Below are 14,273 nucleotides of genomic sequence, written 5' to 3'. Positions count from 1 at the left end.
TTGAGAAAGACAATAAATAACGAAAGTCCAAATGCTGACCTTTCAGCACTCATGAATTAACACCTGCCATCGCAAAAATGACTGGTTATTACAACTCCCTGTTTCTGACTGTTCATCAATCTACAATACATGCTAATATATTACCACAATCACTTGAGCCTTTAAGGCGTGCAATAACTCTTCTGTGGAATTTTGTCCTGTCTTTAAGAATCCAAATGTACCACAACTACTGGTTCCTTTTATCTACCCTACTCTCAAAAAGCTCTATTAGATTTGTCAAACATAATTTCCCTTTCATAAAACTATACTGACTTGGTTTAATCAGATTGTGCTTTGTCTAATGCTGTGTTCCCGTGTCCTTATTAATAGATTATAGTGTTTCATCCACTTGTGAGAAATAGGAAACACAAGAAGCAAGATTAGGACCAGTCTGTCAATCTTGTTTTACCATTCTACAAGATGATGGTTGATCATGAGCTTTAAATCCACCCTTCAGTCTAAATATCCCTTACTCACTGGAAGTCTGCTTGTCACAGTCATAAATATTTTCAAAGATATAGCATCCTTAAACCTCTGGAGTAGAGAATTCTGTGGATTCTATGAAGTGAAGTAATTTACCTTCATCTCAGTCCAAGTGATCAGCCCCTTTTCTAAGGCCATGCTCCTGTTTTTGTTTCACTAGTTAGCAAAAGTAATGTCTCAGCTTTTACTCTATCAAGCCCCTTCAGAGTTTTTTACGATTCAATAAGACTTTTGCGTCTCACTCTTCAAACTCCAGACAATATGTCAAGACAACTGGTCAAACTTTTCCTAAATCTTCACTCCCTTCTTTCTTGAACAGTTAGGGTTACACCTATTACCTTCCAAACAATGGGGACCATTCTACAGCCTTGGGAGTTGCCCAGTCACTTAGCTAGTCCAAACTGCTTGGCAGCTTCTAAGGCACTTTGGCCTAGTAACACTTAAAGAAAGGCGATATATTTCCAAGTCAGGATGGTGAGAGACTTGGAACGGATCATACAGGTGGTGGTGTTCCCACGTATTAGTTCCCCTTGTCCTTCTAGATGACAATGGTTGTGTGTTTGGAAGTTGCCACTAAAGGAATGTTTGTGAATTTCTGCAGTGCATCTTATAAATAGTACACACTACTGTTATTGAGTGTCAGTGCTGGAAGCATTGCATGTTTATGGATGTGTTGCCAATCAAGCAGACTGCTTTGTCCACTTGTAGACTGTGGATCGTGTCAAGCTTCTTGAGTGTTGTTGGACTCATCCAGACAAGCGGAGAGTATTCCATCACACAAGGAGGCTTTGGTACATTGTCTCTGCACTGCATTTAGTGCCAATCTCCAGTCTTTTGTCCAAAACCTTGCACATTATTTCATAGGAACATAAGAAATGGGAGCAAGAGTAGGCTATCTGATTCCCCCCATTCAACAAGATCATGGCTGATTTACCTCAGGCCTCAACTTCTCTTTCATGACAGTTCAATATCCTCAATATCCTGCCAGCTCAAAAATCTACCTTCCTCCTCTTTAAATGAAGTGATCTTACCTCCACAACTCTCATGGGGTGGAAAATTCCAGACATTCATAAGAAATATCTTCACGTTTAAATTTTAAATGACTTATCATGCAATGATAGATGCAAAACCATTTGTCCTTGCAGGTTCCTCTACTGATTGGGTAGAACATTACAGCACCCCATCAGTGGGTTTAAAAGTACAGGGCTCACAAAATTCAGCACTCAGCCTGCCGCTGTTTAACTGCGCACTACTGACTTATGTCCCTTTTCACATGGGGAGGTGGAGGCCTAGGTAACCCATTCACCCTTAGGCCAATTAAGGCCCTTAAGTAGTCAAATGATGGGCACTTGGGTGTCTCCACCCACCCCTGCTATTCCTACCGTATGAGAGAGGTTCACATCAAGTGGGTTGTCCAGCAGTTTCAGCTGCATCGGCAAGGATGGTAGCTCCTTCCAAGACCTGTGTTCCGACTGGTGGCATTCGCCAGGGGCATATTGCTTTAATCTTTTCCCCTAGCCTCACACATTCAGCACCTCCAACTTCCTCACTGGGGCTGTCAGCCAGACTCTGCGAGTACCCTGAACCTGCCTTCAGTTTGGCCAGCATTAGTTCTTACAATCTGGGGACTGGCTGAAATTCCAACGCTCGAACCTGGGATTATAGATCTGCTAGCTATTCACATGACCAGTGGCTAAGATAAGATTTTGTGTCCAAATGGAGTTAGAAGTTCCACCCTTAGCCAATTAACACGCAGCCAAGCGACAAACGACTGTGAGGTTGACAAATTGGTGAGGGTGACACTGTGTCTTGCATGCATTCCATAACTCATGACTCCAAACTACTATTTTCCATTGTAGTTTGTTCAGTTTAGGTGAAAACTAAGTGTTTCACAATAATTACACAACTCTTGTCACACGCTCCTCTATTTTCCAGATTTACACTGTCTGAAACGTTTTACTGTTAGTAGACTGATAAACTACAGCTGCCAATGTTTTCTGCTATTTGTAATTTCTTAATTCCAATTATACTATCTGTATCCGGATTTTCTGGACCAAAATATTTTTTTATCCACTGCCTCATCTGATCCTTTACTCCACAATCTCCTTTCCTATTTTTCCTAGTTTTTTAAAAACTCACACACCTTGTATTAAGTTTGTTTGTTTGTTTATTTATTTACTTACTTATTTATATATTTACTTAGAGTCAATAACACCAATAGATTATTTAAATATAGTGCATGGGAGCAGGAGTAGGCCATTCTGCCCTTCAAGCCTGCTCCACCATTCAGTATCACAACTGTTCGTCATTGTACCCGCTTTCTCTCCATGCCCTTTGATCCCTCTTGATCTTAGAACTATATCTAATTCCTTCTTGAAAATATTCAATGTTTTGGCCCACAAATGTTTTCTGCAGAAGAGAATTCCACAGGTGCACCATTCTCTGAAGAAATTCTCCTTGCCTCAGTCCAAAATGGTGTGTCCCATATTCTTAAACTGTGACTCCTGGCTGTTAACACCCCTGTCACTGGGACTATCCGTCCTATGTTTAACCTATCTAGTCCTGTTAGCAATTTTGACATTCTCTATGAGATTCCCCATCATTCTTCAAAACTGATATATCGTCCTAACTGATCCACTCTCTTCCCATACATTACTGCTGCCATCCCAAGAATCAGTCTGGTTAATTTTCATGATACTACCTCCGAAGGATGAACATCCTTCCTCAGATAAGGAGATCCAAAACTGCACACAATACTCCAGTTTTAGTCTCACCAATGCCCTGCATAATTGCAGGCCCCTTTGCTATAAAGGCCAACATACCACTTGCTTTCTTCATTTCCTGCTTCACCTGCATGTTACTTTCAACTGTTGGTGTACAGGACACCCAGTCTCTTTGCATCAACCCCTTACCCAATCGATCACCATTCAGATAATAATCTGCCTCCCTGTTTTTGTTATCTCACGTTTATCCATATTATATTGTATCTGTCATACATTTGTCCACTCGCTCAAATTGACCAAATCACACCAAAGCAAGGCTGCATCTAACTCACCATCCCAGCCAACTTTGTATTGTCTGTAAACTTGGAGTTATTTAATTTAATTCGCTCATCTAAATCATTGATACATATTGCAAATGGCTAGAGTCAAAGCACTGATCCCTGTGGTATGTGAGCTGTCACTGGTTGCCATCCAGAAAATAACCTGCTTCTTGCTACTCCTTTCTTCCTGTCTGTCAACCAGTTCTCTGTTCATGTTAGTACACTATCCCCAATCCTATGCACTTCAATTTTATATGCCAATCTCTACGTCTTATCTTATCAAAAGCCTTCTGAAAGTCCAAGTAAACCACATGCATTGGCTTTCCTTTATCAACTCTACAAGTCATATCCTTGAAAAATTCAAGTATTTTTGTCAAAAATGGATTTACCTTTTGTAAATCCATATTGACTCTATTCTATCCTTTTTATGATGGCATCTAGCATTTTCTATACTGCAAATGTCAGGCTAGCTGGTTTTTTATTTCTTGCTTTTTTTTTGCCATCAATTCATCTATCTTGCAATGAATGCACCTTCCATTAGACACAGGTACCATCAAATGTAATTTTTTACTCGTTTACATTATATAGTATTATCACCAATGTCCTATCATCATGGTTTAACCTTTCTGACACAACTTGTGAGATTTTACCCAAATCACATTCTTGCTCCTTAGTCTTGTTTTTACTCTTAGGGCACCTGAATTTACCTTGATTTGAATATTTCTACCCTTCACCACTCTTGTTAGTTTAAGGTCCCATCTACTCTATGTTTCACAGAATATACTGCACAGAAACAGGTCATTCATCCCAACTAGTCCATGCTGCTATTTATGGTCCATGCAAGCTTCCTTCTACTCTAATTCAGATCCTCTTCAGAACTTTGTTTATTCCTTTCTCCTTCATGTGATTATCTAATTTCTCCTTAAATGTATCAACATTATTTAGTCTCAACTACTCCTTGTGGTAACAAGTTCTATTCTGTATCAGCTTTTTGGGAAAAAAAAGTCTCTCCTGAATTCTTTACTGAATTTAACAGTTATTTTTCCAAATACACCCATAACTGGAAACATCTTAGAACATAGAACATAGAACATAGAAGGATACAGCGCAGTACAGGCCCTTCGGCCCTCGATGTTGCGCCGACCGAGTCCTACCTAACCTATACTAGCCCAATAACTTCCAAATGCCTATCCAATGCCCGCTTAAATGAACATAAAGAAGGAGAGTTCACCACTGATACGGGCAGGGCATTCCATGAACTCACAACCCGCTGTGTGAAGAATCTACCCCTAACATCTGTCCTATACCTACCACCCCTTAATTTAAAGCTATGTCCCCTAGTAACACCTGACTCCATTAGCGGTAAAAGGTTCTTAGTATCTACCCTATCTAAACCCCTAATCATCTTATACACTTCTATCAGATCTCCCCTAAACCTTCTCTTCTCCAATGAGAACAGCCCCAAGTGCCTCAGCCTTTCCTCATAAGATTTTCCTACCATTCCAGGCAACATCCTGGTAAACCTCCTCTGCACTCGTTCTAAAGCTTCCACATCCTTCCTATAGTATGGCGACCAAAACTGCACACAATACTCCAGATGAGGCCTCACCAGAGTCTTATACAACTGCAACATGACCTCAGGACTCCGGAACTCAATTCCTCTGCCAATAAAGCCCAGTACACCATATGCCTTCCTCACAGCACTATTTACCTGGGTGGCAACTTTCAGAGATCTGTGTACATAGACACCAAGATCCCTCTGCTCATCCACACTACCAAGTAGCCTACCATTAGCCCAGTAATCCATCATCTTGTTATTCCTACCAAAGTGAACGACTTCGCACTTAGCTACATTGAATTCCATTTGCCACATTTCCGCCCAGCTCTGCAACTTATCTATATCCCGCTGTAACCTACCACTTCCTTCCTCACTATCCACAACTCCACCGACTTTCGTGTCATCCGCAAACTTGCTTACCCAGCTTTCAAGTCCTTCCTCGAGATCATTTATAAAGATAACAAAAAGCAATGGTCCCAAAACAGATCCTTGTGGTACACCGCTAGTAACTGCGCTCCAAGATGAACATAATCCATCAACTACTACCCTCTGTCTCCTTCCAGCCAGCCAATTCCTAATCCAAACCTCTAATGTATCCTCAATGCCATACCTCCGAAGTTTTAGCATTAGCCTACCATGGGGAACCTTATCGAACGCCTTACTAAAATCCATATACACAACATCTACTGCTTTACCCTCATCCACTTCCATAGTCACCTTCTCAAAGAACTCAATAAGGTTTGTGAGGCACGACCTGCCCTTCACAAAACCATGCTGGCTATCCCTGATCACGTTATTCCTACCCAGATGTTCATAAATCTTATCCCTTACCATTCTCTCTAAGACTTTGCCCACCACTGAAGTCAGACTCACTGGCCTATAGTTACTAGGGCTATCCCTACTCCCTTTCTCTATGTCTATTCTAAGGAATCTCTTCACAAGGTCAAAGATCTGTAACAAGTCACTTCTCAGATTTCTGATTTCTAGAGAAAGGCCAGCCTGTTTAGCATTTTCTCATAGTTTTAACCTTTAAACTCTGGTGGCGAATGACTTTTGAGTCTGTACTGCGTTATACTGGTACTAGGGCAAGGCTTAGCCCACTAACTGGTTTTGAGAAACAAATCACTTCATAAAGAAAAATTGACAAGATAATTTTGTTTTCTGACATACCTCTGGATCATTGGTACTGAGGGGTTCCACCAGCATTGCAGTATGAGTTTCCCACCTGGCTGAGGTGTTACCAATGATATTTGCCATAACTGAAAAGCCTTTTTCCAGTAAGGATTTCTGCTGCAACAAAAATTAAAATTGCACGAGAGTAATGATGACGCCTGGAACTTATGTCAACTAACAACCAAGGTTCTCTAAATTGTTTAATCGCCACTCTAAACAATGTTTCAACAATCTTGTATAATCATTTACAGATTGTTTGTGAAGGTTCAGGTTTGTTTGCTGTTGCAATAGTTGCACAATAACTCTAAAATAACGTTTACTGATGCCCTTCCTAGATTGTCAAGGTCTATAACATAGAAAGAGGTCATTTGACCCTTCTTTCAGTGCCAGTGCACTGCAAATAATTAACAATAACGCTTGGTTTCCCTACAATAAAGACTGTGGATGCTGGAAATCTGAAGCAAAAAACAGAAATTGCTGGAGAAACTCAGCAGGCCTGGCGAGATCTGTGGAAAAAAAACAGTTAGCATTTTAGGTCCAGTGACCCTTCTTCAGAAACAAATTCAGTAACTGCTTTGGCTCTGTAATCCTCTGTGATATTTACAAATCTAGGCTCTTTAACATCATGATTTTAGTCACTTTGCTGTTGGTAGACATTTTCAGCTGCAAAGGCCCTAAAGCTCTGGAATTCTGTCTTAAAACCTCTATACCACTCCCCCTTTTAAGATAGGCCTTAAAATCTATCACTTTCACCAGGTTTTTGGTCACCTATCTAATATCGCATGTGGCTCAGTTTCAAATTTTGATAATGCTCCTGCAAAATGCTTTGGCCCGTCTTGCTGCAATTAAGATGCGATTTAAATCTAAATTGTTGTTGTCATAGGAGAAGTGTAATCAAACAAAGATCTGACAACCAGCCACACAAGGACAGCTGACCAAAAGTCTGGTCAAGATGGCTTTAAGAAGCAACTAGTTATGGCTTGCGTAGCTGCAGACATAGCTGCCAATCATGAGACAAAGAAAGACAGGATGCACAAGAGGCCAGAGTTTGAAGAATGACAAGTCCAAACATTTCATTGTCTCTACAAAGGAAGTGCCACTTCAATAAATACAAGAGGCCACAATGCAGATTTATAACAAATGTAAACTTCAGGTTTTGCATAAACTCACCAGCTAAAATATTCAAGCTCAGTTGTTTCCTCCAAATCTAGTTTCATTCACTGACAACAAAGTAGCAATTATAGCTCAATCATCTGACATATTGTCCAATTGACATTTGGAACAAAAGCACGCTTTGTTTCAGTGCTCAAACCCATCCTCCCCAGCTGGTGTAAGATGTCACACTGCACCAAGCCACGGATACATAGTTTTACTAACAGCACTCACAACAGAGAGGAGGTTCAGCTCTAGAGTTTGGAGGGATTAGCTGGAACACATGAAGTTCATCCTACCTTCCCAGCACACACACTTTTAATTTTCAACTCCCTCCAAAAACTTTCCCTCCATTCTTCTACCAACAGGACAGATCCGCAATGCAAAAATCAATCCTCACATTTCTGGGTAATCCAAGATGGAGGACAGGAAAAATTTCTGGCTTTAACAGGCTGCTCCTTTTTTGGGGTATTTTAGGTGTTGGAGGTTTCCTCGAATTCCAGGAGCAGCAATTATTGTTTTATATGCTATTGCATTGTTTTGGAAATTTGGAGGAAAAAAAAAGAGTCAAAACAACGGCACTTTTAAAAGGGAGAAGGACAGACAATAGGCTGTACGTGGTCAGTGCAGAAGAAAGAGTGAGAAAGAAACCCATACTGCTAACTGACAGAGCAGTGAACCTGCACAGTTACTGTCTTTGCTGCTTGAATTCATGTATCGCTGGACATCGGAGTATGTCCAAGAAGACTTAACAAAGTGAAATTCACAACTGATCTTGGAGGAACCTGTTTGGGAGAGGTCACAGAACAGAAACAGATAAGTGAATAGTTTTAAGTACAGCCTTGCTGTAAATTTACAATAGTGAGTAGAGTGGGCTCTTTCTTGATTATATGTTTTATTGAGATTTGTCTCTGAAGGCATAAGTATTAAGTTAGCCTGCAGCAATGTTTTGTAGAGCAATAAGACGGTGTTATATTCTGGGTCTGTAGATTGGAAGAAGCAAAAATTCACTTTAGTAGAGTGATATGTTCTTTTTGTTGGATGTGGAAGTTTAGGAAGAGTTTACGTGTTTCTGAGGATTACATCTGCAATAAATGCCATTAGTTGCAAATCCTATCAGATCAAATGATTCGTTTGGAGCAACAGTTAGAGGCAATGAGGAATTTACAAGACCAAGGGGATGTGATGGATGGCAGTTATAGGAAGAGAGAAAAGCTGCAGATACAGTCACATAGATGGGTTAACTCCACGAAAGGTAAGAGAGGCAGGCACATAGTGCAGGAATCTTCTGTGGCTATCCCCACTTCAAACAAGTATGTTGTTTCGGAAAATGTAGGGGGTGATGGATTCTCAGGGAATGTAGCACTAACAGCTGAGTTTCTGAAATCAAGACAGGCTCTAATGCGATGAGGGGTATGTCGGGTTCCAAGCATTCGCTTGTGTTAAGGGACTCTCTAGTCAGAGGCACAGACGGACGTAGCCAGCAGCGAAAAATCAGAATGGTGTGTTGCCTCCCTGGTGCCAGGTTCAAGGATATCTCAGACAGGGTACAGAATGTTCTCAAAGGGGTGAGGGACCAGGATGTTATTACATACATTGGAACCAATGAGATAGGAAGGGAAAAGGATGAGATTCTGAAGGGAGAATATAGAAGGTTTGGCAGGAATTTAAAAAGGTCCTCAAGGGTAGTAATATCTGGATTACTCCTGGTGCTGCAAGCTAGTGATGGTAGGAATAGGAGGATAGAGCAGATGAATACATGGCTGAGTAGCTGGTGTATGGGAGAAGGATTCACATTTTTAGTTCACTGCAATCTCTTCTGTGGTAGAAGTGACCAGTACAAGAAGGATGGATTGCACCTGGATTGGAAGGGGACTAATATACTAGCAGGGAGATTTGCTGGAGCTGTTCGGGAGGATTTAAACTAGTAAGGTGGGCGTGGGACCCAAGGAGATAGTGAGAAAAGACATCAATCTGAGACTGGTACAGTTGAGAAAAGAAGCAAGTCAAACAGTCAAGGCAGGCAGGGACAAAGCAGAGAACAAGGTGTGATTGATAAATTTAACTGAATATATTTCAGTGCAAGAGGCCTAACAAGGCAGGCAGATGAATTCAAGGCATGGTTAGGAACATGGGACTGGGATATCATAGCAATTAGAGAAATGTGGCTCAGGAATGAACAGGACTGGCAGCTTAATGTTCCAGGTTACAAATGCTACAGGAAGGATAGAAAGGAAGGCAAGAGAGGAGGGGGAGTGGCAGTTTTGATAAGGGATAGCGTTACAGCTGTACTGACTGAGGATATTCCTGCAAATACATCCAGGGTGGAACTTACAAATAAGAAAGGGATGATCACCTTGTTTGGATTGTGTGATAGACCCATTAACAGTCAGCAAGAAATTGAGAAACAAATGTGTAAGGAGATTTCAGTTATCTGTAAGAATAATAGGGTGGATATGGTAGGAGATTTCAACTTTCCAAACATAGACTGGGACTACCATACTGTTAAGAGTATAGATGGAGAGGAATTTGTTAAGTATGTACAAGAAAATCGTCTGATTCAGTATGTGGATGTACTTACTATAGAAGATGCAAAACTTGACCTACTCTTGGGAAATAAGGCAGGGCAGGTGACTGAGGTGTCAGTGGGGAAGCACTTTGGGGAGAGCGACCATAATTCTATTAGTTTTAAAATAGTGATGGTAAAGGATAGACCAGATCTAAAAGTTGAAGATCTAAATTGGAGGAAGGCTAATTTTAATGGTATTAGGCAAGAACTTTCAAAAACTGATTGGAGGAAGATGTTCGCAGGTAAAGGGATGGCCGGAAAATGGGAAGTCTTCAGAAGTGAGATAATGAGAGTCCAGAGACACTATATTCTAGTTGGGTGAAAGGAAAGGCTGGTAGGTATAGGGAATGCTGGATGACTAGAGATATTAAGGGTTTGGTTAAGAAAAAGAAGGAAGACTGGAGGTTAGCTAATGTGGTACCACTATTTAAGAAAGGTGGTAAGGACAAGCCAGGGAACGACAGCCCAGTGAGCCTGACGTCGGTGGTGGGCACATTGTTGGAAGGAATCCTGAGGAACAGGACTTGGGTGTATTTGGAAAGGCAAGAACTGATTAGGGATGGTCAACATGGCTATGTACATGGGAAATCATGTCTTACAAACTTGTTTTTTTTGAAAAGGTAACAGAGGATTGATGAGGGCAGAGCAGTAGACATCATTTCTATGGACTTCAATAAGCCATTTGACAAAGTTAGCAAGGTTAGATCTTATGGAATACTGGCAGAACTAGCCATTTGGATACAGAACTGACTCAAAGGTAGAAGACGGGGGGCGGGGGGGGGGGAAGAGATAGTGGAGGGTTGTTTTTCAGGCTGGAAGCTTTTGTCCAGTGGAGTGCCACAGGGATTGGTGCTGGGTCCACTACTTTTCATCATTTATATAAATTAATTGAATGTGAACATAAGAGGAACAGTTAGTAAGTTTGCAGATGACACCAAAATTGGAGGTGTTGTGGACAGTGAAGAAGGTTCCCTCAGATTACAATAGGATCTTGATCAGATGGGCCAATGGACTGAGAAGTAGCAGATGGAGTTTAATTCAGATAAATGCGAGATGCTGCATTTTGGGAAAGCAAATCTTAGCAGGACTTATACACTTACTGGTAGGTCCTAGGGAGTGTTGCTGAACAAAGAGACCTTAGAGTGCAGGTTCATAGCTCCTTGAAAGTGGAGTCGCAGGTAGATAGGGTAATGAGGAAAGCATTTGGTATGCTTTCCTTTATTGGTCACAGTACTGAGTACAGGAGTTGGGAGGTCACGTTGCGACTGTACAGGACATTGGTTTGGCCACTTTTGGAATACTGCGTGTAATTCTGGTCTCCTTCCTAGTGGAAAGATGTTGCAAAACTTGAAAGGGTTCAGAAAATATTTACAAGGATGGCGCCAGGATGGAGGATGTGAGCTATAGGGAGAGATTGAATAGGCTGGAGCTGTTTTCCCTGAAACGTCAGAGGTTGAGGGGTGACCTTATTGAGGTTTCTCAGACCATGAAGGTCATGGATAGGATCAATGGACAAAATCTTTTTGCTGAGGTGGGGTAATCCAGAACCAGAGGGAATAGGTTTAGAGTGATAGGGGAAAGATATAAAAGAGACCTCAGGGACAACTTTTCACACAGAGGGTGGTGCATATATGTAATGAGCTGCCAGAGGAAGTGGTGGAGGCTGGTACAATTGCAACATTTAAAAGGCATTTGAAAATGTATATGAATAGGAAGGGTTTGGAGGGATATGGGCTGAGTGCTGGTAGGAGGGACTAGTTTGGATTGGGATATCTGGTCGGCAAGGACGGGTTGGACCAAAGGGTCTGTTTCCATGCTGTACATCTCTATGACTATTCTCTCCAGGACACTCTGGTTAACTCCTCCTCCATTCCCAATACTCCCCACATGAATTCCACAGATGTTGCCAGAACCTGCTGAGTTCCTGCTGCAGTTTCTGGTTTTGTTGCCTATCTTTGAAAGTAAATTACATAGTAAGGATTGTCCACTATTTTATCGTACACAGTATTAATACTAGCATCAATTCTATTCTCACTTTGACATCCATTTAAATTGGGAACAACCCTGTACTTTTAATTGCATATTATCACCTCCTTGGAACTTTCCAAGATATTTGAAAGCTGGTGAATTATCCTGATTCACCACCAGACATTGCAACAAAGTTCCACAGCCAGCAAAACAGATTTGTTTTCCTAATGACCCTGGACTTTTGCTTTTTTTTTCAGATTTCTGACTTTGGATAGGGGGGGTGTATATTTTATCAGCAAACTATACATTCCTGATTTCTAAGAACAGGTTCTGATTGAACAATCATGGCTTTGGCCAAATAATGCCCCCAGGAGAGTGCCAAAGTCACAAAATCCACTCCTCAATAAAAACACTAAATGTAGGACTCAAATTAGGAGTTGAAAAGTGTGGTGCTGGAAAAACACAGCAGGCCAGGCAGCATCCCAGGAACAGGAGAATCGGCGTTTTGGGCATAACCCCTTCTTCAGGAATCCATGCCGTACATCTCTATGACTGTATGACTCAAATTAGAAGTCAGGTTATCTTCATCCAACCTGTGGTTGGCACTAAAGTGAACAGATGTGTCTGGCAATCAGGTGGGAGATATGTCAGTATCCAAATTTAAAACACTAGAAAGACATGCTCACTGAACAACTTCAACTTATACTGAGGTTGTCTTGTGTCAACACTCGCCTCATGCTGCTCATTTTCAAAATTTTTCACCTCACCCTATTTTTGGAAAACCTCCAGATTGTGCGCAATAATTTCTGTGAAATTTGGTTGAAGAAGAAATGGATCTGTAACTAAAATCTTGGGAGTCGTCAGGGCTGCTGACCACCAAAGTGACGATGACAGAATGCACTCTGCGATCATCGGATGCCATTTGTAGCTGTAGAGCTGTATCGCCCTGGATTTAGATTAGAAAATAGCCACCCTACAACATCAGGTATTGTAGTTGAGTGAAATGTAGATAGGTTACAGCACAGGAGGCCATTCAGCTGGTCATGTTTGTGCTGGCCCTTTGCAAGAGGGATTCACTAAGCGTCAAACCCCACCCACCCTTTAAGATCCCTACGGCCCAACACAATTATTTGTTCCTTTCCAGATACTCTAACTGGTTTCCATGTGAATGATGAAGTTGAATCTTCCACTTTCAGATTGTGCAAACCACATCCTGAACACTCAATGTGATTACAGCAGGGTCAACAGTGTGGCACTGGAAAAGCACAGCAGGTCAGGCAGCATCCTGATGAAGGGCTTTCTCCCGAAACGTCAATTCTCCTGCTCCTCGGATGCTGCCTGACCTGCTGTGCTTTTCCAGCGCCACACTCTCGACTCTGATCTCCAGCATCTGCAGTCCTCACATTCGCCCCGTGGTTGGAGCAGGGCTTTGCGCCATGTCATGCTGCTGCTGATCTTGTAGCTGGAGCGTCTAGTCGGCATCATGGACCCATACAGTGTGGAAACAGGACATTTGGTCCAACAAGTCCACACCGACCCATTCCCCAACCTATTGCACTGCATTTCCCCTGAATGATGGACAATTTACTGTGGCCAATTTAGCAATGGTTCTCGACCTTTGACCTCCCCACCAGCACTTTCTCCCCATCTGCACTGTCCAGACCCTTCAGGTTGTTGAACTTTCTCTCTGAGGTTTGAGTGAGACACACAAGAGGGAATGCCCTGCCTGACTGCTGGCGCTCAATGGTCCAGTTTTGGAGATTGAAGTCTCTGGCGCCGGAGGAAAATCCAGCTGCTTCAAGTCGGACAGTGAACTATTCACCATCACTACCGGCTGCCGCCTGCCTTTACTCGAAGAACAATTCATTCACCGGAACGTTCAGCCCCTCATGAAGCACTAACCGCGGTGGGTACCGTCTCAAAGTCCCGGGGCCCAGCAGGCGCGCGCGAATGTGGGGGAAGGGGAGTAACGGTCCCGCCGCCAATTCCGACACCAACTCACCCTCCACGCGAGGACCCAGAGCCGCTCAACCGCCACCAATCAGCGCCGACTCATACCGCCCAATCAGTGGCCACGCGCCTTCAACACCGACCAATCGCAGAAGCGCAGTGATGCTACCCAACAGCCAATAGGAAAAGGGGCTCCGTCCACAATCAGCCAATCAGAGAAAGGACTGGTCTCAGCTGCAACCAGTCAGAGAGCAGATGTGCCGTGCACCCTCTCAGCCCAAGTCCGACAGGGGGCTGTTCGCTCCTGCAGCCTGTAGGGGGCAGATAACCACTACAGC

General features: G+C 42.5%; 1 protein-coding gene across 7 annotated transcripts in view; it reads right to left on the bottom strand.

Moving 5' to 3' along the window:
* Positions 1-14,013, bottom strand: part of shmt1 (serine hydroxymethyltransferase 1 (soluble)) — a 39,205-nt gene extending 25,192 nt beyond the window's left edge. For 2 of the 7 annotated variants that reach the window (XM_060840793.1, XM_060840800.1), the window contains exons 1-2: positions 13,988-14,013; positions 6,294-6,410 (exon numbers count right to left, since the gene is read on the bottom strand). In XM_060840793.1, coding sequence (XP_060696776.1) covers positions 6,294-6,380 — 87 coding nt within the window. In that variant the 5' untranslated portion in view covers positions 6,381-6,410; positions 13,988-14,013. Of the gene's footprint in view, positions 1-6,293; positions 6,414-13,856; positions 13,957-13,987 lie in introns of those variants that run through there. The other 5 variants (XM_060840799.1, XM_060840794.1, XM_060840798.1 and 2 more) reach the window with 5 other exon arrangements.
* Positions 14,014-14,273: the final 260 nt, after the last annotated feature.

The sequence above is a fragment of the Hemiscyllium ocellatum genome, chromosome 20 (assembly GCF_020745735.1).
Source record: "Hemiscyllium ocellatum isolate sHemOce1 chromosome 20, sHemOce1.pat.X.cur, whole genome shotgun sequence".
NCBI lineage: Eukaryota > Metazoa > Chordata > Chondrichthyes > Orectolobiformes > Hemiscylliidae > Hemiscyllium > Hemiscyllium ocellatum.
This window is presented reverse-complemented; position numbering and strand designations above follow the sequence as displayed.